Below are 26,315 nucleotides of genomic sequence, written 5' to 3'. Positions count from 1 at the left end.
TGATAGACACTTCTTTCAGCAGTCCTCTCTCTCCGCATAACAATCTCACAGTTGTGGAACCATTCTTCCTATATCATTATCTGGACTCAGCAAGGATTTATCAAGCAAGGATAGTTCATACTGAAGTAGAAACACTGTAAGGTTTCCCTCAAGTGTAATTCTATCCTGAAGACAAAGCACTTCACAGTTCAACCAAGAGAAAATGAAAACTACTGGTCTTCTGAAAGGTTTGTAGGATGTAAATCAAAAGGACAAGAGCTAAGAAAGTGTTACAACCTAAACTGATTTCCTTAAATTACAGCCCTAAAACAACACAGACTGTGCATTCCTGTCTTTCCTAAAGCCTAGCTTAACAGGTTATAGCTGATCTTTTTCTGATCAGCTGAAGTAATCTTTTTTTAATTTCAAGGTTTAAGTTGAAGCTATTCGTTCCTCAGTGTTCAATGATTCATTACTCTAACTGTTAAAAAAAAAAAAAAAAAATCACATCATATTTCCAGTTTAAGTTTCATTGACAATTACTACATACCTGGAATAGACCTTTTTTTTTTTTTTTTTTTTTTTCTTTGAGGGAGAGGTATACTGGGAACTAAAGGTAGGTATTTTCATGGCTGCTAAGCACCCATCAGCTGGTCACTCACTCCTGCCCCCTGAAGAATGGGGGAGAGAACAGGAAAAGCAAAAGCAGGAAAAAATTGTGGGTCAAGATGGAGAAAATTCAGTAAATGAAGAAAGGAAACAAACAAACATAAATACATAATAAGTGAATCATTGAATCATTAAGGTTGTAAAAGACCTCCAAGATCAGAAGGTCCAACTGTCCCCCTATCAATAATATCATCCACTACACCACGTCCCTAAGCGCCACGTCCAACCTTTCCTTAAACACCCCCAGGGAAACTGACTCAACCACCTCTCCAGGCAATGCGTTTCAATGCCTGACTACTCCTTCTGAGAAGAAATTTCTCCAAATTTCCAACCTGAACCTCCCCTGGCACAACTTGAGGCCATTCCCTTTACTCCTATGACTGGTTATCTGTGAGATTGACTCCCAGCTCCCCACAACTTCCTTCGGGTAGTTGTAGAGAGCAATACAGTCTCTCCTGAGACTCTTCCAGACTAAACAACCCTAGTTATTTTGATCCCACTGAGATATTATGAAAATGGCTGGGCTCATCCCAAAGGCACTCACTCACCACCTCCCACAAGCAGACTGATGCCTAGGCAATGCCCAAGCAATGACTAGTTTGAAACAAAATAATCCCCTGTTTTTTTACTGCTGAGCATGACATTACACAATATCGAATATCTGTTTGGTCAGCTCAGGTCAGCTGTTCTGGCAGTGTCATTTCTCAATATCTTGCCCATCCCAGCTTGCTCACTGAGGGGGTGGTACAAGAAACAGAGAAGACCTTGACACTGTGCAAGCACTGTTCAGCAACAGCTAAAACATTGGTGGGGTGTTACTGATACAGTTTTAGTCACAAATCTAAAACACAGCACCATATGGACTGCTGTGAAGAAAATTGACTCCATCCCAGTCAGACTCAGTACAGTACCACTACAGTAATGGTTATTAAGGGCTTATAGTTGGAGATTAGAAGGAAAAAGTTGTATTTGGGTAAAGGGAGGAAGGGAGGAAGGGACTCAGAAAAGGACTTAACCTTAGTTAGTTTTGGTGCATCAGAAGTAAATAATTATAAAGCCATGTGTCTGCTTAAAATGCCTTGATAATCAGATCACTGCTCTGTGAATGAAAAAAAAAAATTAAGCATTTCTTTCCTTCCAGAAGCCTACCCAAAAAAACCCTTTAGGTCTTTTTTAGAATTTATCTATACAAACATTTTGCAGACTGCTAACAGTTATTAGTTAATAACTGTTAACAGGATAGTTAACAGGATAAGTTAACAGGATAACTTGGACAATACATATTTTCATAATGTGTGCAGCAACCAACCACCCCCATCACGTGCTTTTATGTTTTTGATGTTTTGTTTTTTGTTTTAAGCTGTATCACTTATCCCAGTAAAGTTTAAAAATGCAAGTATATGTTTCAAAATTAGATCACACATTAGATATGCTGCTGATAAATTAAAAGAAGAAAAAATTATCAGACATACATGTTGCCATTTAACAGTTCTCATATTGTGGGTTGTGACAATTTAGGGGAACTAAACTGATCAATTCATCAGTGCTTAAAGAAAATTACTATGCAGGAGAAGATTTTATATTTTTTTCCAGTGTCTCATAATATCTATGCACAATATCAGAAATATGATATTAATAAACTTGGTCTAGGAATTAAGAGTCCCAATTTCACACTACTTGTAAGTCACAGTTTTCAACACAGTTACTCTTAAATTTTCTGGCAGAAGAAGCACCTAAATCCAAAGTTGGGCAACATGATGTTTTATCTAAAAGCTCATGAAAGTTCTACCTAAAATTCCTTGCAAGGAACACACCCATCCCATCCATAGCCTGAAGCTGTGTTACAACCAGCAAATAACAGGCCTACCTGTTATTTGCAGGTAGCAACAACCCAGGTACCCCTACTTTCTTTACTCCACTATTATCTGTAGGTTGGACGCTGGGTTTTGTTCCCCCAAAGGCAGCACAGCCTCACAGAAGGCAACGTCCAATCCATATGGACAGAACTCCTAAGGGCTACAAGCTTGATAGACTGTGCTCCAGTCTCCATTTCATATGACTGTCTAGTACTCTCTACCCTTTAGTCTATTGTACACATGCAGCATATACAACTGAATAATAAGATTATGGTTTTGTAGAAAATCACTAAGTGCCTAGTGGCAACACAAATTGAATCCACTTGTGATCGAGTCATTGCTTTAGAGGTCCAGTGAAATTCTCATTTGGGTCAACAGCCAAAATGCTGTTAACACCAGAAGCAAAAGGAAAAGTCAACTTCTGAAAAGCTCAGCCACATCCAAAATAAATTCATAGCCTAAGTAAAGATTCTTTTCTAACACCAAAAGTTTCAGAATTGTTTAATTTCACAGCATGGAATTTTCCTAAGAAAGAAAGTGTCAGGCTAACTCAGAAAACAATCAGTGAAATATCTCAAAGCAATCTGAAATAGATAACAAATACCTGGCTTAAACACAATAACAATTTGTTAGAGGAATAGGATTTCTTGTTCTAATGCATAAAAAAATACATACATACTGGGGCAAAACATGCAGGGCTGGAAATACTGAATACACTCTTTTATTATCATCATTATTGGTATAAGTGGAAAAAAAGTGAAATATATACTCCAGTGTTTTGCATTTATTCAAGTGAATGCATTCATTAGAATTGTAATGACTGGACAACTGAGGTAAATAGTAATTCATATATTCATTAATGTGTTCATAATACAAAATCCAAATTCCACCTAAAACATAGAAGCATAATTCCTTCTGTCTGTAGAAGACTTATTTGCTGTAAAATTACTTTAACACAAATTTGATATTACAGACTGTGATGTATCTTTGAGTTATAAATGTGCATAGTCCACGAATTTTCCATGTAAACAAGTCAAGTTAAAAACATTTACACATAACAAAATGGCTCTTCATATACATGAAATATTGACATTCAAAATGAACATGCCAAGTTTTCTCCACTTCATATTTCATCACTTTAAAAGCTTGTCAAAATTTTGCTAGCTGAGTAAAAAAAAAAACAACTGGTGATAACTAGTCACATTAGAAAGGCCTGCTATTTTACTCAATGTCCTCTGTAGATAGCAGTACTAGAGTGAAGAAAAAGTGACAACAGAACTTTTATAACATTTACATGTCATCTGTTAACATTGGAAATTTTGCTTAAAATCATTTTCCTACTTTAAATATATATATATATATATTTTTAAAAGCTACTAACCGTATGGAAAACCATAGCACCCAAAGCAGAACACCAGCAATAGTGAGCGGAGCTCTTCCACTCTCTTCCAAACAACAGTTTCCTTAGGAAATTACTGCAAGTACATTAATGGAGCATACCACTAGAGGAATTTCCCACTGGAAACTGTTTTGCAGTCACCCACCCAGAAAAAGAGAAGGAAAGCACACTCAAAATTATGGGGTGAGCTCTGGGCATACATAACAGAACCCCAGGTCCTGCACTCAACTTGGCCATTCAGCTTTGCCTACCCATTTGTCTTAGCATAGCAGGTAGCCATCGACTGTTTCTTTATCCAAATAATTTACCAGCAGGCATGAGGAAGATTTCTAAGCCTGATGTCACACATGAATGAAGGAAATGAAAAACAAACAAACAAACAAACAAAAAAACACCTGGCAGAAGTGCCTGAAGACAGGAGGAAAGCAAATGTCATTCCTATCCTCAAGAAAAGCAGGGAGAAGGATCCAGGGAACTACAGACCAGTCAGCCTCATCTCAATCCCTTGGAAGGTGATGGAGTAGTGCCTGGACTAGTTTTAAAAAACATTTCCAGGCACATGAAGGAGAAGAAAACCACCAGAAGCAGTCAGCATGGATTCACCAAGGGGAAGTCACGCTTGACCAACCTGATAATATTCTATAATGAAATCAACAACCTGATGGATGAGGAGGGGAGTAGTGTATATTGTCTTCCTGGACTTCATTAAGGCCTTTGGCACTGAACCCCATAAGATCGTCATAGAGAAGCTGTTGAAGTATGGACTGGATGAGAAGACAGTGAGGTAGACTGAAAAAACTGGCTGAACAGCTGGGCCCAGAGGGCAAGTTTTCAGTGGTGCAAAGCCTAGTTAGACGCCAGTAACAAGTGGAGTACCCCAGGGGCCAATACCAGGTCCAGTCTTGTTTAACACCTTCATTAATGATCTTGAAAATGGCATAGGATGCACCCTCAGTAAATTTGCAGGTGACAAAACAACTGGGGGGAGCAGCTAACTCACCAGAGGGCTGCACAGCCATCCAGAGGGACCTCAACAGGTTGCAGAGGTGGGCTGACAAGAACCTCATGAAGTTCAGCATGGAGAAGTGCAGAGTCCTGCAGCTTGGAAGGAACAACTAGCACATGCTGGGGGTCCACCCAGCTGGAAAGCAGCTCTGTAGAAAAAGTCCCAGTAGACACCAAGAGGAACGTGAGTCAGTAATGCGCCTTTGCTGCTAAGAAAGCTAACAGTATTCTTGGCTGCATCAGGCAAAGTATTGCCAGCAGGTCACAAAAGGTGATCTTTCCCCTCTACTTATCATTGGTGAAACAGCATCTGGAGTGGTGTGTCCAGTTCTGGGCCCCAAATACAAGAGAGATGTGGAGCTAGTGGAGAGGGGCCAGCAGAGAACTATCAAAATGATCAAGGAACTGGAGCACATCCCCTGTGAGAGGCTAAGGAAGCTGGGACTGTTCAGCCTGGAGAAAAGGAGGCTCAGGGATGATCTCATCAGTGTCTATAAATACATGAAGGGGAAATATTAAGAAGACAGAGTCAGACTCTTTCCAGTGGTGCCCAGTGACAGCACAAGAGGCAATGGGTACAACCTGGAAAGCAAGACGCACTTCCTTACTGTGCAAGTGACCAAGCACTGGCCCAGGTTGCCCAGAGACATTGTGGAGTCTCCCTCCTTGGAGATTTTTAAAAGCCACCCAGACATGGTCCTGGGCAACCTGTTTTGGGTGGTCCTGCATGAGCAGAGGGGTTGGACCAGATGGCCTCCAGAAGCCCCTTCCAACTTCAGCCATTCTGGGGTTCTGTGAATTTGCAAGACTAAAAAAAAGAAATCCTAGTATTATAAAAATGCCCGAGTACAAATTTCAGCATACATTTTCAGACCTTTTGGACCATTTTGAGGTTGTGACCCAATTCATGGTTTGGACTGAAGTTGAAATCAAGTCACTTGCATAGCAGTATTTAGGTAGTGGCTTTACTATATAAACTATTCTGAAATTACTCATTAAACTAAGATACCAGAATCATACACTGACCATAAATTTGGAACTAGAAATAATGTTTCTATCCACTGATATACCTACTTTATTTAATCAGGGTCCTTCCAATAAATTTAATTCTGAAGTATAAGCACAATCAAATGGATGATTTTAATCTAATAGATTTTTTTGTTGTTGTTGAGCATGGCTTATTACACAAGAGAGTGAGTGAATCTTTTTAATTTTAAATGATTGAACTGAAAATTAAAGTTTTTATTACCAGATTTCAAACAATAATTTTAATGCTTGCAGGCTTATGCATGACTGCACTGGGGACACCATGGGCCAATAAAAGATTTCAATATCTTAACTGGGAGTTCCGGGAAATTTAGTTACCCCAAACTAAAATCGCATCTTGACAGTCTCCATAATATTCATAGCATCTGTTTGACCTGACAGTACCCCAGGTACAGAAACTGCAAGTGAACCTCTGTAATCTGATACACTTTAGGAATGCACTTTTTTTTTTTTTTATCCAAACACTTCAGGATCAAACAAAGCCAATCATGAGGAAGTGACCAGAATGCAAGATTGCTTTTTTAAGGTAGCTGCCTAAATAACCATACTACAGCCTGCTGACATTGCTCTGCAAGGAGGTGGGATGTGTGTCTAATCCCTGCAGGCTGAACAGGACACTGAGCACAGGATATCACAGTCTCTGAGCAAGTGAACAACAGAAGGATCCTGTTTTTATTTCTCCTAACCATATTTTAAATTTAAAAAGTAAGCTTTGATCTGTGCTTTTTTTTTATTTTAAGAAAGACAGTTTTTGATCTTCTAGAAAAGATGGAGTGCTCTAAAAATAAATAAATAAATAAAAGAAAAAATAAAAATTAAAAATCAACATAAAAACACAAACCCTGGGTAAACAGGTTCTTTGCTTTCCTAGTTAAGGCTTTGGATGGTGCTTTCACACATATATACAATAGGATACCTGGGGCAGAATGCCCTGAAGTATAATAGAAGTAACAACTGGGAATAGACAGTGTTAGACTGCATGAAGTTACAGGATGCAAGTACCTATGAGCTTTAGATTAGTACGAATAAAATTTTTTATCTTGGCTGCATACAAAACTGTGTCAAGCAACCCCAGCTGCAGGAAGAGAGAGGTGATAGTGACATTGGATTTCAGGTTTCTGAATAGGATTGGATTCATATAGATTAGTTTAAGCTTCTCAAAGTTAGAGACCTATCAAGTATAAAAGTTCATCGTTTTTAAAGATGTATGAAACACACTTAACATGTTTAAAGTCTCACACTTAAAGAGTAATGACTCAAAAGGAATTTAGAATATTGGTTTTGTAAGGCCACTATGGGATCTTCTGTCCATATAATAGAGTCCTTAGATGTAAACAGTTGTGGAGATTCTTATCTCCTGAGAGGTCTGATAGAGTTGGTGTTCTCTGACCATGCCTACTGTGTGCCCAACATTAATGCCTTAGAAATGCAGTAAAGCCAAAGCTAGTGTTGCACACACAAAATCTCATTCAGACATTAAAGACTTATTTTCAATGAAGCCTTGGCCTGATCATTCCAGAATATGAAGTTTGCCTCTGCAAACTGCCACTTGAATGTCTTCCACACCTTCACCAGCCCTTGCAAGTGACACATAATATATAAACCATCGGATAATGGACATCATGAAGCAGCAGACAGATGAGCCCATGATGGCAGAAAAATAAATATTCACAGCTATCAGATATCCATTAGCAGACAGTATTCTGATAGCTTTTGGAACAAGAGACAGTATATCTTGCTTTATCTGTAAAAGGCAAATCAACGTTACTTCTCCCATGGAAAAAGGATACAAGGAACATTGCGTTACAACGTCACATTCACTCAAGCTGTATAGAAAGATAAACATGAGCTAATGTTTAAATAAATTTTACTTTCCAGTTATGTAGCCAAAGTACAAAAATCTTTTTTTTTTTTAATCTTGACCAAAAAAAAATAAATAAATAAACTATTCATAGGGATGTTCGAATAATACCCAGCAATTACAGTCATACAAATTTGAGGACAGGACTTACCAGAGAACTAAATAGGGAAGATCTAATACAGATTTAATTATCCTGACTTTAGCTGTCAAAGTTAACCCTGTATTTACTCAAGTAATGAAGTTAACAGGTGCTTAGAATTTAAATTATGTCATTTACAGAATTTTCTCTAGTAAAGCAGATAAATAATTGCTGGTAATAGTCTAATCACAAGTTTTATTCATGCATTTTGAAAAGATGAATATCTATGCAGATATGCATCTTAATTTCCTATTATTTACCTGTGAGAGGCTGACTTGGTCTCATAAGACTTCATACCAATTTCATAATCAGCTTTTTAAATAGAACTACATGTTTATTATGCACCAATACAACAAATATTTCTGAACTAGAAAGGTCAGAATTTGTTGCCATAGAAAAATCAGGATATTCATTTTCACCACAGCAAAATACAAAGGGTTCTTTTATATCTGTAGAATTTATATACTGCAAGTGTGGCTAGAACTCCTTAGATAAAACTAAGGAGTAGTGATCAGAATAGCTTTAATACAGCATGCTAAAATACAAAAGGATATTTCACATATAAACATTTACTTGATTGATTTAAAGCCACTTGTATCCTTTTTCACGGCTACGGGAAAGGCTACCCTGATTTGCCTTCTTCAGGTATTACAAGATACACAATATCTTACCAGAGTAATCAGCAAAGCCACTGAAGACTATTTGCAAGCGGATACCCGATAGCTCTCAAATGCCTTTGGGAACACACAACCTTGTTCAGTTTGGTTCTACACTGCTCACACTCTGTGCTCATCATAAATACAAAAATCTCCTTTTTAACTACTATAATTTCTAAGTAACACTTTTACATTAGTAATAATTTAAAATGTATTCAGTCTGGTGCAGTTGAAGTTTTTGTCTAATTAAATACACATTTGTACTTTCCAGTGAAAAAAATGCAAAACCCACAATGAAATCAGAATGGAAAGATTTTGGTTTCTTTAAATGCAAGAATACAGTAATCTTTTGCCATGCAGAAGCCATCAGCACAAAGATATAATAATAAAGTTTGATAACAAATACATGAATTTATAACACAACAGTAAGTACTTAAATAACTATGATAACTAACCCAAATTACTTTTTTTTTTTTTTTTTTTTTTTTTTACTCTACTTTAGGGAGTCTTCTATCATTTCATGTATTAACATCTATTACATACTAGCATATGGTACTGGCAACTGTTATATCGGTGTATCTACATTCAACTTCAGGCCCAACTGGGAAGATACATTAGTGATTCTAGTCCAGGTGAAAGTAAAATCTGCCTGCGATTGCTTCCATGTGCATTTTTACCATCCATCATTTAAGTCAAAATTACTTGAATAACTTCCCCCCCTCTGTGGGGGAGAAGACAGAGAAACTGCTTTAATTAATATTTTTAAAAAATATATTTTTCTTAATATTGCTTTCAAAATTCAGTTTTCTAACATGCTTTGCCTTCACGGATAATCTCTTCATTTCAAGTTAAATTAAAATAGACATTTCTGCTACTCAGAGCAGAGAAACCTCTGAGAATGAATAACATCATAGTCAAACTAAAAAACAAACTGAATATGAGGCACACACAGGAAAAAAAAAAACAGACACAGGTGTCAATTTTTACCTAAACAATACAGGCTAGAAGTATTACAGGTTAGAGTACAACATGAACAAGAAGAATCAGATGTGAGAAATGCAGAACCAGGAGCAGAAAAGGTTATCACAGAGCTACCGTGGGCCACATGTCTCCAGCCACCTTCTGGGGTTCCCCAGCTGTTTGCTGCTAGCACTACCAGATTCATTGCTCTGCCTGAGTCCTGAGAAGGTACAGGCATTGCCTCTGCCTGTGCAAATGGCCCAAGCTCATGGAACAATCCTCAAACTGCTGCCTGGGACACCCCTGAGAAGCAGGGCCCTTTAGTGTCAAGGTCTCAATAAAAACACACCTGGCATGTCTGAGGATTGAAGCCCAGAGAATATGGAGCCTACCGAAGACAAACAGTGATCTGTCTAACTGTCTATACTTGCAAAGAAGTACCCAGCTTACCTTCTGAAAAGGCATGCTCCAACCATTATTCTCAGATCCCCTCCACACATTTATTTGCTTACCTCATCTACCAGGAGTTCTCATTTGCAACGTGTCTGGACTATTTCTAGCACTGTATAGTACCTTTCCCTTGTTGCAGCCAGCAGAAGAAAGCACAATATAAAGATAATGGAGTTTTTCAGCTGATATGGATTAAAATACCTATAGGAAGGATAGCCTATTACCTTCCTTCTGCACATCTTGAAATATACCCAGTAAAAAAATACCACCGCATTCCTTATAGGCATAGAAAGACAGAAACTGGCAGGCATAATTCAGTAGTCATATTAAGAACAATCCTATTATCTACAGAATGTTCAGCTTTGTTTATTATTAAAAAAAAATACTGTACTTTATTCTAATCCTGAAGGATGTAATGTCAAAGATTCATCTTGAGCTCTTTCATCAGGACAGTGCATTAATCAAGTTATTTCTACTCCTAAATAATTCCCTATGCAAAAACACAGTAATATCACCTTATAACCAGTAATAAATAGTTATTTGACTGTTTTCTGTTGTTGTTGCTTTTCCCACACAGATTTAGCTACTGGAATCACAGTGCCAGAATATATATCTAACCAGCATACAATTGCATTTACACAGGTGGTGTTACAAATCAGAGAGAGATCTGATCACTGCCAGAAGAGACAAGCCTCGTACCCTACTCCCATGCCTTCCAGACTCATTGCATTACAAAGTCTCTTCCTCTGAAGCACCATGCATGAGAAGAACACACATCTTCTGCACAGAAAGAAGCACTGGGGGACATGCCTCAGACACTTCCTTCTCCCAGGCTGGATGCCCTACAATCGTGCCCAGGGAACATGGCCCCAGAAAACAACCGCTCTCTTCAGCAAAAGAGAACTGATTAACTGAAGTGAAAGAACAGTGTGTCTGCTGTACCCTGCATAGGAAAATATCTAACTGTGCTGACAATATACAATAGATGTTGGATACAGTGGATTACAGCCAGGCACACATTTAACAGAGGAGATGGTCCAATGCCAACTGCACATTTCTAAACACTCAACTACACAGCTGCAGGGTTGGTGCAGGCTCTGCTAAAGGAACTACAGTGGCACATAACTGGGTTCTGTACTCTTCATTTCTTCATTTCATATTTAGATAAATGTCTTGTTTGTTTTTCTTTTGCAAATCTCATTTCCTATGTTAAAAGGCTATGCTTCAGAGTTAAAAAAAAAAAAAAAAAGAAAAAAAAAAAGGCAACAAACAACAAACAAACAAACAAAACACCATACTTGAAAGGTTTATAATTGCTTGCAGAAACTTGTGGTTCATTTGATATAAATCACAGTAATCTCATACTCTTAAAACATATTCCATAAAACTCACACAGCTTCCCTTTCAACTTGAATATCATTATTTGAACAGCTTTTGTGCAAAATATAAAAATAACACTCAAATACTGGCTTAAATGCAAAAAGCAACCATCTGGTAGAAAGCACATATAGCATTCCTTTTCCCCACAAATATATGTATATATATTTGTATATTTGTATATATATAACAAATATATGTTATATATATATATAACATCAATATTATTGATATATATCAATAAACAATTCTGAATTCAACTGAGAAAAGAATTATGGATTGTCTAAAACTTGCAGAGCTCTCCGTAATAAACTGATGAATTTTACCAGGCATCTAAATAAAGTCCATGTTCTTCAATGTTGCATCAATCAATAGGCCTGTTACTACTACCAGATTTGGATTTAAGCACTATAATGAAGTACTACTGAAATTTGGAAACACTTTAAATGAGCCTGGGTCACATAATTATTTTGGTGTTCCAGAACATTAGAAGAAACAAACTGAGTGTTCCAATAAGGATATAGCAAAAAAGATGCTAAAAGGACATTTTGATTATTATAATGGCCCTTACTATTATCAGATCCCATTTTCTGTAATGATATGGCAATTTTTTTATGCTCAAATATTAAACAGAAACACTGTAGAAGTAGTTATGGAAAAAACATTCAAGCACATTTACAGGAAAATAGCTATCATTAACAATGTAAATGATTTTTTTTTTTTTTTTGAATCAGAACAAGCCTCAAAATACCTAGGACTTAATTACAGTTGAACACAAATGGTAACATGACATAAACAAGGGTAAAGGAATGCATTTAAATTTGCATTTACTGGTCAATGTATAAGAGAACCATGAAGAGGAAGGACAGAATGTGTCATTGATCTTGATGGCCTATGTTTTCCACAGATGATTTATCGGTTTGTTCTCTATAGTCAAGCCACAGAGACAGCTTGTAGGAGCTTACAGAGACGACCAAAATATCAAGCAGGTCAGCCAAGTAAGTATAGTTCAAAGTCAACTCATCACAAAAACACTGCAGGCGGCTTTAGCAAAACATTTCAATTTATTAGACTTAAAGGTTTAAAGGATATGTGCTTTTCAACAACAACAAAAGAATAACAGATTTGTAGTCTGCTTTAACTTGCAGGTTGCTGTCAATCTTCCAAAAACGATGGCCATAAATTTTACACTATCAGATCAAGTGCGAGGTCCTGCACCTGGGAAGGGGCAACCCTGGCTATACGTACAGACTGGGTGATAAGACACTGGAGAGCAGTCCCGCAGAGAGGGATCTGGGGGTTGTGGTTGACAGCGAGCTGAATATGAGTCAGCAGTGTCCCCTGGCAGCCAGGAGGGCCAGCTGTATCCTGGGGTGCATCAAGCATAGCACTGCTAGCTGGTTGGGGGAAGGGATTGTCCCACTGTGCTTTGCATTTGTGCGGCCTCACCTCTAGTGCTGAGTGCAGTTCTGGGTACCACAGTACAAAAAAGGACGTGAAACTATTGGAGAGCGTCCAGAGTACGGCTACAAAGATGTTGAAGGACCTAGAGGGGAAGACATATGAGGAGCAGTTGAGGTCACTTGACCTGTTCGGCCTGGAAAAGAGAAGACTGAGGGGAAACCTCATTGCAGTCTAAAGCTTCCTCACAAAGGGAGTGGAAGGCGCCTATCTATTCTCTTTAGTGACCAGTGATAAGACCCACAGGAATGGTGTCAAACTGTGACAGGGGAGGTTCAGGCTGGATATCAGGAAGAGGTTCTTCACTGAGAGGGATGTTATGCACTGGAACAGGCTCCCCATGGACATAGTCATGGCACCAAACCTGTTGGAGTTTAAGAAGTTTGGACTGTGCAGTTCAGTCATATGGTCTGAATTTTTGTGTAGACCTGTGTGGAGCCAGGAGTTCAACTTGATGATCCTTGTGGGTCCCTTCCAACTCAGGCTATTCTATGATCTACCCACATAAAGTCATCATCATATCATTAGGAAGGAATTTAATATAGCATACCCTGCATTCTAAGGACACATGGAAACATATATGAAGACATAAGCCAAAGTATGAGTGGCCCAACTATTCATATTATTCATATTATATTATCAATCATATTATTGGATCTTTTTCTGTTTTACTTCTCAGTATACCACCAGCACTTATGGATGAAAATTAGATCATTCAAATCCAATTCATAAGCAATGCTACTGGGAAAAAAAGCTGAAATATGTATATAGTTTTACCTTTATGATTTGTCTCATGGATTACTCCTGATTCCTTCCATCAAAAAGTTACTTGAATGCTCAAGTCTTTATGGACTCTTCACCAAAGTGTGTAATGTAAAAAAATCTTCCTCACACTAGCTTTAAAGAGCAGCTGAAAACTATGTCAATACTGAACTGAAAAGAGTCCCTGAAATAAGGGGATGTTAGATACTTCTGTTTGGCCTCTGGGAGGACAAGTGCATTGGCTGCAGAGGCTTAAAGCTGACACTTATCATATCATGCCCACAAATAAAGTAGGCCTGAGATAATGGGGACAGCTAAATAAATATCAGCTTACATAATCAGGATGTACTTTTCAGTCAGTTATTTAACCTATAAATTACATATATGATCACAAAAATAAAACCATTTTTATATTATGCAAAGCATAAGTGTGAAAAAAAAAATAAGAAAAAATATGAATATAGGGCTCTGTGTAATAAAAATGTAAGTTAATGACTAAATATTTTCACAAGAAAAAGAGTGTAGTAAAAAGGAAAAAGACAGCATTAAAAAAAAAAGTCATCAGAAATCATGAGCTCTAATAATTAAATTATATGGATCAATTTATTAAAATAACTATCTGTTTCAAACAAGGTAACTGCAGCACAGAAACAAAACTAGTATATTTCCAAAAATTGTCATTTGAGCCTCAAATATCTCCTTCCTGTAAACTGTCACAGGCAATCTAGTCAGCATGCCCTTGCTAACCTACACAGGACACTAACTGCTGCATCCATAAGCTGTCCCCTGGGTTAGGTTTTGAAACAAAAGACTAGAGGACTATGTTTTATATGAAAGCTAGAGAATCAAGATGTTATTTCTGTGTATTTAAGTAAGTATTACTGTACTAATGACTCAGAACTTTCAGCTGGTAGCAAAGGTAATTTTTAAGGGAACATAAATGAGTTGTACCTTTAACTGCAGTTAGTCCATCGTTTCTCACCAGATACTTCTACCATCAAAAGCACAATGGCTTAGGCAAGTAAGAATCTCTTCATTTCTAGAAACTGAGATCTGGGTAATTTTAGAAGACATGCTAAGTTTTTGGGTTGCAGAGCTATTTTTAATAACAGCCAAAGCATTATTAATCTCATTCTCCAATGCTTTTTATTTAGAAAACAATGCATGCAAATCACTCATGTATGTTTTTGTTTGTTTCTGACACAGCAAGTAACTTCCTAACCCTGACAGTGATTGTCCAATTAAAGCTTCCTGATGATTTGATTGCTGCTAATTTAATGTTAGACTAGCTCTGCCTGGTTACGAGTGAAGGCCTTGCTCTTGTAAATCAGGGCCTCGGTGGCTACAGCAGAGCTCCCTGTAGGAACAGGGCGTGCTCACATGGCCTGTGCTGCAGCCTTGAGACTTCTCAAATGCTCTGAAGGGCCACACTGAGAAGGGGAGAAAAAAAAAAAAAATTTAAAAAAGAAACAACAAACAACACATGGAACCAATTAATGGGATTAATAGCACTGTCAGGCACTGAGGCAGTACAAAGAAAGAGCAGGAAGCTCAAGGGCCGTACAAGCTTGGGGCCCTGCTATGAGAGCTCCTAAACCAAATGAGACCTGTAAGAACCAGAGGAGCCTGCAGTCTTCGTGCAGATAAACAAGACAGATAAAGGAAGGTGAAACACAAGCACAGAATAATACATGTGAGCAGTGCAGCAGGACAACAGTTGCACAAGCAGGAACAGAAGCCAGATAATGGAACTCCATTTCGATACCCAACCTACTGAGTGCTTTTATTTCCTCTCCTGACTCTTTAAGTTCTTTGGTGTTTAAGCAAATGTTAAGTGGACCTTCATTTTTGACAACTTCATTCTTCTAATCTTTCCTCTATTACCATAGGAAAACACAGAAGAAAATACCTTGAGTTTCGTATTTACCTTTGTTCCTTTTTCATCCCTGCTATCATTTTCTTTCAGGTATTCTTGCATCACGGGATAAGAAATCTTGGTTTAATCTGATGCTCCAGTAATTTAGTCTTCTCCTTGTGCATCTCTCATTTGTTCCATGCTGGTAAGTCTCCATTCAGCCTTTATCTCCAAATAGCTTCACCATCTTTATGCTTCTTAGACTACAGGCATTATTATCTACGGACATTATTCTGAATATTCTGAACCAGGGCACACTTAGGAGGAGCTCTGAAATATGATTTTTTTTTTTTCTGGGGGCTCTAGATCATGCAAAAGTACATGTTTTAACAAGACACTCAGTAAGTTTCAGCCTGCATTCTCTCCAAGGTTAGTCCTGAACAGAGTTCATCCTCAGAGCAGTTATGGATGATGCTTCATGATGGCAGACCCAGAGGGATTTCTGTATGTGCAAACTGTGTCCTTGTCCTCAGCTTGTGTGTTCCTGGGCATCTCTACTTTGTTCTGATTAGAATAGTAAAGAAAAGAATCTTTAAAATACTTAGGAAGTGCAGAAAAGAACTTAAGGACCTTAAAGGATCATTCCAAATTTCTTTGAGATAGATATCTGATCAGAGAATCCTCCACGATCACCAGTTTACTCTTCCACTCATACAAATGTCAACAGAGATGCAATGCTTACCAAATTGTACTGCAATGCAATCTTGATGAAGGAGTTCATGGCACAGCAGCCAGTGATAATATAAGTGCTAAAGACACCTTTAACACCCTGGCAAATCTATACCCAAGCAGTAAAAGTCTGAGTCAGACACTGCAAAACATGCACATTTCTTCAGATGAGAAGAAGTTAATACGTTCTTCTATTTACCTCTCAGCAACCACAAACACCAGTACCTTTCTTACAAAGAAAAAAAACAAAAAAAAATCACAGATTCCATATAACTGTAGAGAACAATATTATTAGAAACAAATAGAAAAGAAAAATAATGTGTTGGCAATGCAGCACTAATCTTTGTATCCCATCCCCTTCCATTTCACATTCAGTGTTATTCACGTGGTTCTTTTCCTCCTACTTCATTAGGCTGTCTTCACTAATTATTCAATTCCCTCTGCTGCTCCGTCTCAGACAGGACTGGACTGGGTTCCGTGACATTCTCCTCACCTATGAGGAACTGCACCTTTAAAAGTCAACAGCAGTATGAAGCTAATTTAAGCACATAAGCTTGTGGTACACAGGACTGAGCAGTTATTTAAACTCAGGGAGTGATACAGAGATCACTTATGCCCATCACAGCTTGTTGCTGCAGAGGAAGGCAGCTGCGCTTCTTTTTGCCCTCACTCTCTGGCCATGCACTTTTTCCCTCCTGAGCCATCAGTTCACTCCTCACCAGCCCACAGGCTGAGCCACCAAGCTAAACCAACAGAACCCTTTTCACTTTGCAGACTTTCTTTTCTTCCATTTCAACTTCCCAGACAGGACAGCTGTAGAATCAGACAGCCACCAGTGCTCATACTGGTGAGAGCACGTACTGGGCAACCAGGGCTGAAGACACGGGACCTGCAGCAGTTGGCTATTAGATCAGCCTCAGAACCTGTGGTTCGGAGTGTGAAACTACAAGAGTAAAACAAGTATGAGGGGAGGAAAGATTTAATTAAAAAGACTCACAGCTGAAAAGACCTAAACTCTCATGATTCTTGTCCCAGAAACCAGCTCCTCCAGAAGCCAACAAAAGAGCTTGATAAGCTTATTGTTCCAGCTACTATAGAGAAATCTGGTGTGTGAATAGAGTGATTTTACTCATTGAATTTTGCAGAGAGCTGGCAAAAAGCAGAGAGAGAAAGAATCCTTCGTGTAAGTACACAAGAAGGTAGCAATTTCCACTCTCTGTATGGACAGAAATTTTGCAAGAGGTGACTGTTATAAAAGTCTTCTACTTAAGGAAAAGCAAGTTCACATGTTCTTCATTTTGTATGGGCATTTCCTATAAGCACATTTTCTCACACTGCTATTTGAAGTTACCTTTAAAACTGAGGTGTTTCAGTGGAAACTGTATGTTTAATTCAAAAATTAACTTGAATTTTATGTGAATAAGGAAAGAAAAGTGCCCAAAATAACAGAAGAGCAAAACAAGAGGGACATTGTAACTTCAGCCTAAGGACTCTCCCTGAGCACTTATGGCTGGAACTAAAAATAGCTATTCAGTGAAAAGGAGTAGCCAGAAGAGAAATTAACACAGCATGGCATAGGATACCTGACACAAAAGTTAAGGCCATCAAAAATGTGTCTGTTGCAATCCTTTTAAAAAGGTATTACCCTCTACACTGAGAGCAGATGTGGATGCTTGTGTGGCATTGGTAAAGACATAAAGAGCACAATCACCTGAAACACATCCTTACCTACATCACAGAATTAAATTTTTGTTCCTCCTGTCAAATGAGAGCTGCTTTTCATAACTTTCACTGATTACTCAAGCAGTACAATGCCTTCATCAAGAGAGAAACATTTTCCTACCACAGTTCTATTTCAAAGTGATTTTGCTTCCAGCTAGGTTTTAACTATTTCTCATGGTTTCAGGTAGAAAAGCATCATCTCTCAGCAGAGAAGATATCTCTCTCTCACATTTCACAGCTAGGAGAATAAGAAAAGTGTGCATATGTACAAGAATGAGAACAGAAAATAACAGTAAATAACCTCATTTTTATCTGAATATTACAGACAATAAGAGGTTTGTGTAGTCTTTGTTCCATTTAAGTTTAAGTTGGTGAACATAAAAATGCCTGAAGTCGTATCCCTTTATCCAGACATAAAGTACATCTCTTACTCATACAAAAGAACATATGCTTTAAAAAAAAAAAAAAAAAAAAAGCACAAAGCAAATCACAATAACAAATTAACAGTCTTTTTTTTTTTTTTTTTTTTTAATTATTCCTTTTTTGTGTCTGCAAAACCAAAAGGTAAAAGGAAACTGAGGGTATACAGAAGGAATTTCAGAATGGAAATGCAGATAACAGGAGAATATGCTAGAACATAACAACAAGACAAAACTGCAGAAGAATAGCAAAGAGAGGCGATAATGAGAAAAAAAAAAAAAAAAAAAAAAAAAAAAAAAACAAACACACTTGGCTGCTGGAGGACTGGACATTCAGTGAAAGGATGCGGATATAAACAAGACAGAAAATGGGAAGGACAGAGTGGGAAGAAAAGACGTTGAAAAAAGACAGAGTGCTGATTAGACCTTCAAAATTAGAGCCAAACTGTAATAGAACATGATGTTACAATGCTTTTGAATATTATGTTCCTAACTCATTTATTTTAATGCTTCAGTTTACAAAGTAACACTTTCTTTTTTTTAGAAGAAACAAACACTGAGAGCCAGCATCCTTCTAGGTGTGTCTGTTGAGTCAACGTCAAAATAAAGAAGCTAACTAAGAAACCCACTTGCTCTGTGAAGTGAAGAGGCAAATCACATGTAGCAGGAGTTCCATCTCAGGTACTGGCTGCCCAACCCTTTTAGAATTGTACTCCCCCTCAGAATCTCCAAAGCAGCCAGAAGGCTGACAGTGCTCACTCTCTGGCATGGATAGCAGCTAGCACACTTGGAAAAGTGTAAGTTAGTAACTACAAAGAGTACATTAGAAAGAAATTAAAGTCTGAGTTAAGGCCATTAAAGTTTTTTATTTAATATTTGACATTTACATTTGTCCTTTGTACCAAGAGATTGGATTAATCAAAAGAATCAAAACAGTTGAAGAGCTTACTTCAGGTTTAATTAACACCATGCACTAAATATCATCCAAAACTTGGAAGAGACTTCACAATGTAATAAAAAGCAAAGAAAAAAGAGCAGTTATAATAGGCTTATTTTGATCCAGGCTGACTCATTACTATAGCGATTGCCAGAAAAAAAATCCAAACCCATCATTGTTCCCTTGCATGTCCTAGAGTGCAGATATTAGACTCATTTTATTTTAAACAGGAACATCTACTAGCTCTAGACCTTAGCACGGAGCAGTTAGGCTCCACGGGGACTTGGAGCAACTCATTTGAGAACTATTCCTCAGTTTCCCAGCTATTTTATTTTTATGGCAAGATAGTTATGCCTTCTGCACCCCATCTAAAGAAACAAAGTAATTGTCATGTTACAGGTTTAAAAACATTAAAAGCTAGCATAACAAAATGAAACTATTATGCATCCTCCGTTTTATAATTTCGTATTTTAGATACAAGTTTTCACATTTGATTATTACTGTTAGACAAATAATTTAACTCTGACTTAATGATTTAAATCAGATTAAATCATTTAATAATGATTTCTTTGGGTACCTTGTGTCCAAAAGAATTTTTTAAAGCAAATAAGAAAGCTCCTATTTCCCTTTTGGTAAAGCAATGTTTTTGGAAACAAGGTTTATGTGATTATTGTGTATGTTTGTGACCACACCTGTACCTGTGACCTCTTTCACTATCTATTTCCAATATTTTTAAGGCTTTGACTAATTTCAGTATTTCTCAAAGATACAGACATCACAAAAATGCAAGTTCTTTCAAATGTTAGAAGATTAGCTAGTGAAGTAGAAGGACCAAAACGTATCATCTCATGCAAGGCAGACCTCTTTTCTTAAACCCTGTTCCACAGGAGAGAAGAATTATGCATGTCTCATTCACAGGAAGATTTCTGACATCTGTTGCACCTTAATGGTCACAGAACTCAAGCAAAAAAACAAAAACCAAAGGTCATAGAACTGCTTGTTAATGGGAAAGGGTCTGTTTATCATTTCCATTATGGTTTTTGACTTGTTTTCCCTTAAAGACAACTTTACCAAGACAACTAGTTGAAGGCATAGCGAACGCTCTGAAAAACAAAGGACTTCTCTGCGTCATTTTTTCCATTTGACTTTCATTCCCCTTTCTTTTACTTCAGTAAAGGCTACTTCATCTTTTACTTCATCAAGGCTACTACAAAGTCCTACTGCAGCAGACAACAACAAAAAAAACATAATTAAAATTTACCTACGATCCTCCAGCCCCAACGTGGGTAACAATGAGGCATTTCCAGACCAATGCTAGCTTCCACACATCCTTTGAAAAACAGCAAACATTGGCTCCTCTGAAAGACGGGGGGACTGCTGGGCTGAAACAATGCCACTAGATAACCTAGTAGTACTTCAAATTATGCTCATCATGTCTAGGTACTGAAAAACTTGGTCTTTCAAAAGCTTCATCTAAATTCCTCAAACTGAATGCTTCTCTGGGTAAACTCACATCATCCAGAACACAGACTCTACCATGCTAGGGACAGAATCTAACCAATTAAGCATAACATCAACATAAAATAAAAGATAATTTGAGCAAGTTCAAAAGAAAACAACTGTGTGAAAGCATCCCTATCAATCACATCACAGATACTGTACCTTAAAAAATAATTTGGTATTGTGAGTAATCTTAAACCGGTAACTGAGACACTGAAGTTGACTGTCCCTACATTTGTACATTTAAGAACTGAGGGAAAATGTTCCTGCAGAAAATGGCCTATACTCCCAAATTCACTCCCAACTTTGACTAATTCAGTCACAAGGTGCACTATAAGTAGTGTAATTCACCAAGCAGGTGCACTAGGGTATGTTAAGTCTTAAGTTTAAGCTAGAAACATAGCTCCTTTATTAAAATTAAATAATAGAAGTTGGTGGACAATATACACTAATAGTAATAATCCATTTAGGGGGAAAAGAAAAAGTTTCCTATTGTATTTGATTCAGGAATTTTGTCTGCTAAAAGAAAACAAGGTAAGTGTGATCATGTGAACACAATCCTTATGTTGTTCAGAATTAATTATATTTCTAAGCCCACGTTACTTTGAGAAAAATCCTTAGGTATGTTTACTTTGAGAAGTTATTTTGGTGTTTTATAACTCAAATTACAGTTTCCTGGTTTGCATAACAACAATATACCTGCTTGATTCTTTTTAGCTGCAGTTCTATAAATAAGAAAACTCCCAAACACTAAATTTATCTTGGAGCTATTGAAGATTTATTGCAAGCTGTTCTTAAGAGTGCTGATCCAGCTTTCAAATTCGTAGAAACTGTCAGGTTGCCCAAATGAGAACACAACCAAATGCCGAAGAGATGCAGTTGCACAGAAGTCTAAATGTATAGATACTCACAGGCATTACAATTATTCATTGAGATTATTAACACAAGAAAAGAATTTGTTGGATTGGATGCTTGAAATGCAAAGTGGGTCAATACTTCACTCAGACAGAAATGAGTGGGTGCAGATTCTGAATACTCTGTCCCAGCCAATTTTAGGCACATACCTCCTGTTCACATTTTAGAAAGATGGAAAAAAACAACAGTGAACCTTCATCACAGAAACAATTCAAATTTAGAATTCTTTTTACATTCCAAGGCTCAAATGGAAAATAAATAAATAAAACCAGGCAGTGCTATGCTAAGGGTTGCCACAAACATCACAGAAGAGAGGTGTTTCTAAGGGGCATTCCTCAAACCTAAACTAGGTGTCTGACCACAGTGTTCCCAGATGCCAATAAACTTTTACAGGAGATGTCTAAACTTTCAAAGTGGAAAAAAGAACAACAAAAAGAAAAAAACATACACACACACAACAGGATAGATAAGTCAGTTCCTGAAACCTAACAGAATCTGACAGAATTTAGAGGGTCAGTTTAAAAGCTTACTGTCGGTACTAATAACAGCTGCATGGCCTGGGTCATCTAGAAGTTGACCTATAGGTTCACGGAGAATTTTACCTGCAAAAAACTTTCAGCACCTGTAAAATGAAATGGCAGCTAAGTAGCAATTCTGAAAAAAATAAACAAATTCAGGACCTACATTCAACAGAGGGAGATAGGGCTGAAGTATCTAAGCTGTTTCTCAATCTGTCTTAAGTCCTAAAATTGACACAGTCTCAGATGTACACACTAGTTCCCACCCACATTCCTTCCCACCTTTAAGCCATAAATAAGAATTTAACTAGTAAAAATGCTTGGAGTCAAGTGAATGTGTGTGTTACCATTCATAGCTGACTGGATAGGACTTCCTACTATCTGTTAACAGGTTCTGGTAGTCAGCAGGAGACTGATGCTTGCTGAGTCAGCCTCTGCTCATTAATTCGTTCCCCAGAAGGTTACTCCCACCTTTCTTTTAGAGATAGAAACAACTTTTTTTTTTTTTAACAAAAGGAGGGTCTATAGTCTTCTTGCACCTCACATGCCAGTACTTCTCTAGAACACTTTCACAGCAAGATAATTCAAGTGTCAAATCATACAAAAATTTGGTGAAGAAATAAAAGTGTACTCATCTGCATATACAGCATGAGCTGAAGGTGAAAAAATATGAAGTCCAAAAGAACAGATGCTCTTAGGTAGATACTGCTGGTTAATGAAGTACACAAAGCCCTTACGATGGTAAGAGAAGGCCACAAACACAGGCCAGAGAGGAGAGAAGATACACTATCAGAAGAAGAGCAAGCAACTGGAATAGAATGACCAATGGGCAACTAATTGCATGCACCACCCTTGACTATAATGCAGGGGAATTACACCTCATCATCAGAAAGCCACCTAGTACTCCAGCCATCAGCTCGCTGTGCAGAATAGTCTTAATTAAGATCTGTGGTGTTAAATCCTCCTGATCCCTGCCCGTTCATTTCTGCAGGTATGCAATATGATCTGATTACGCACCGCCATCCCTGCCTTCACCTCAGAAAGCCTCCATGTTCTCTCTCCACTTTCTTCTTTCCTGTGATTGCCCTCAATTTCACAATGTTACTGTATGCGCTCCTTAAAACGTTGGCTTGAAGCATATATTGAGCAATTACAGTCACAACCTGCTCAGCAAATAACACGGCAGAAAATTGAATCCATGTCTACTCTGTTCTGACTTGGTATTAGAAAATTAGTACTCACTGCCAAACAAAAACAACAACAACAAAAAAAAAGATGGCTGTCATCTATGACAACTGGTGATTAATTAGCATCAAAAACACAAGTGGCGTAAGAAAATGCTGGCTGCTCCTGAATAAAAGACTAACATAGGTCTCTCAACATATCAGAACTTTTACAGACATGAAAAAATGATGTGCTGACTGTGAACACACGGTATTCTTGTTACACCACAATGCATATATAATAGAAACACTAATATAGAGCATAAGCTTGACCCTATGCATAGTTTTTGATCAATTCCTGTCAACTTCAAAAACACATAGCCCTCAGTAAGTGGAAGACAAGATCAAGCACAGGTTGTAGATCTTCAAAAACTGTTGAGAATAAAAAGTACATCACCAAAATGAAATAAGACAAGTAGATCTTAAATGGATAATAAAGAAGTGATAGAGACGAGAATTATGATCACTTTCTTCCTAGTGTTATGGACTACAGTAACTTTCAACAGCTATGCAAATGCTACTGCTTAGTATCCACTCCCTAGTTAGTATCTGTGTGTGCAAAATTCACTTAGACCCAAAAAATCGCTTCCTGGTGCCCAGGAGCACCTGTGGACGGTCTGCAAGGTTTAAGGGATGTGAACAGCTTTCCACAGACTCTTTCAACCACAATGAAATCCCTATATCATAGCGACGAGTGAAGTATTTTGCAATGTATGAAATGCTATAACAAATACAACTTCTTCATTTTTTTCTCTGCCGTTGATAGCTAAAGCATCATACTATTACCACAATAGAAATTAGCATCGTACACTACTGAGAAACTAGGTTGAAACATAAAAAAGTGATGTCAAGTCGTCTGAATTTTAATGTGTAAAACAATGTGTTAGCTAATGAAAAGTGAAAAGTGACAGCTGTCAAGGCCCAACTCCTCAACAACCGTGAGGCACTTAACTCCCACCAAAAGAAGCAGGAGTCAGTTACCTACACAGACCTAGCAACTGCCTTGACTGGAACAGGCTTTTGTTCAGAAATTGAACTGCACAAATGTTTCAGTTCCTGTGAATTCTCGGGCTAGAAAAACCACCAACTGTTCCCTAGTACTCAGTTACAGTTCGATCAAATAGGATTTTATTCATCGCAAAATGAAAACATCTAACACCTCTGACACTGAAGCAATGTAATGTGTCGTACTAGCCTCAGTCCATGCAAAATATAAAAACTGACCATCAGCAAACGGTTAAAAAAAATAATTCACCTTTGTTATTCAGGCTGACAAAGGCTACCCAAAGCTTGTACTGATGACCAGATAGCCACCACACTATACTCTCAGAACCTACAAAGCAGAATAAAAGAGGTCTCATATGTAGCGAGCTTGACTAAGAGCAAGTTGAATAGCAAGAAAGGGAGACTCGTGTCTCGGGATAACACTGCCAGAGTAGAATAATGTATGTGCATTTAGATTAAAAATCGTATGAGAAACAGGACGATGAAATGCTAATAGGCATGATTGCTCTAGTACCCTTTTAAATTCCAAGTATTCACAGCTCATGCACAGAAATAGTAAAATATGCACATCTGTGCATCTCCAGATCCAAGCGGGTGCCTCTCCGTAACACCAAGCAAAACCTGGAGCAGAAGGAAGGTTCCCAAGCGTACGCCTGCGGATAAAACCTCCCGGAGAGCCGCCGGCCACAGAGTTTTTTGTAGGACAGCCGAGTCCCGAGGGCGGGCTCCCCGGCCAGCAGCAGCCCTCCGGCTCTCGCCCTCCCGGCCGCGTCCCCGGGCTGGGCTGGGAGCGGCACCTGCCCCTCCGGCCCCGCCGCCACACGGCACAGGGGGAGCCGGGCTGCGGGGCGCGGCGGAGGGGCACGGGGGCACGGCGGCACGGCGCGGAGCAGGGCAGGGCAGGGCAGGGGGCCGGGGGGAGCCCGCCTCACCTCGAAGAGGGGCCCGATCTTGTTCTTCTCCAGGTAGGCTTGGATCCTGGTCTGCTGGTGAGACGCCATCAAGAGCTCCGGAGGCGGGGGCTGGAGCTCCTCTCCCGCGGCGGCGGCGGCGGCTGAGGTCCCTCCGGCTGCTCCCGGCTCGCTCTCCGCGCCGCCCAAGGGCTGCCCGAAGTCCCGGGGCCGGGGCTAACTCCGCTACCCGGCAGCAAGAGGGGAGGCAGCCGGGTGCCAGCCGCCCGCTCCGCCGGGCTGGAGGCGGCGGCGGCGGGCTCAGCCCCCTCAGGGAGCCGCGGGCAGGCGCTGCCTGGAGCGGAGCATGGTGCAGGGAGGGGACGAGCTGCAAAGGCGGCCCCCGAGCTGTGTGTGCGGTGCGTGTGTGAGCGTGTGAAGGGTGTGAGTGTGTGTGTGTGTGCCCGCCTGGCAGCGCCTTGGTTACGGGCACAGCCGCGGCTGGAGCTGCCGCCCTCGCCACAGCGCCGCTCCCTCAGCCAGCGGCTGGGGGCTCCGGGCAGCGCCGCGGCGTTGGGCGCCCGTTGACGGCCGGGCTCCGGCGAGAAAAGAGGGGCGGGAGGCGGGGGCTGCCCTGCCCTGCCCGGCCCTGCTCTACCCAGCCCTGCCCAGCCCAGCCCGGCCATGCCCTGCCCGCTCCCCTGGCTCAAAGTTCAGCCCTGAGGGGCTTGAACGCAGCGCCCAAACTTGGGCTACCTCAGAGCGGGCGGTGGGCTCGCAGGGGGACAGCCAGCGCTTTTCCTGCTTTTTTGAATTGTGTTTCAACCTTAAAACATTACCTTTCTCGTGATCCTGATGAAATTCCCGATTTGTGGCAGCGAGCATCTTAATAAAATAGTTCAGGTACCTCAGTAGTTGCTCGCTGGTCACGGGTCGTGTCGAGTCTTCTCCAGTAGCCAAGGGCTGGTGGAGTAAATGAGA

At 39.3% G+C, this 26,315-nt stretch overlaps 1 protein-coding gene across 1 annotated transcript in view; it reads right to left on the bottom strand.

Annotated features, from left to right (window-relative positions):
• Nucleotides 1–25,445, bottom strand: part of LOC311206397 (uncharacterized protein C8orf34 homolog) — a gene marked incomplete at both ends in the record, with an annotated part of 158,997 nt that extends 133,552 nt beyond the window's left edge. The window contains one exon of the mRNA XM_084281678.1: nucleotides 25,377–25,445. Coding sequence (XP_084137804.1) covers nucleotides 25,377–25,445 — 69 coding nt within the window. The remainder of the gene's footprint in view (nucleotides 1–25,376) is intronic.
• Nucleotides 25,446–26,315: the final 870 nt, after the last annotated feature.

This window comes from Netta rufina (assembly GCF_964035555.1).
Source record: "Netta rufina genome assembly, chromosome: 2".
Taxonomy (NCBI): Eukaryota; Metazoa; Chordata; class Aves; order Anseriformes; family Anatidae; genus Netta; species Netta rufina.
Note: the sequence above shows the minus strand (reverse complement) of the source record. Positions and strands in the feature narration are given on the sequence as shown.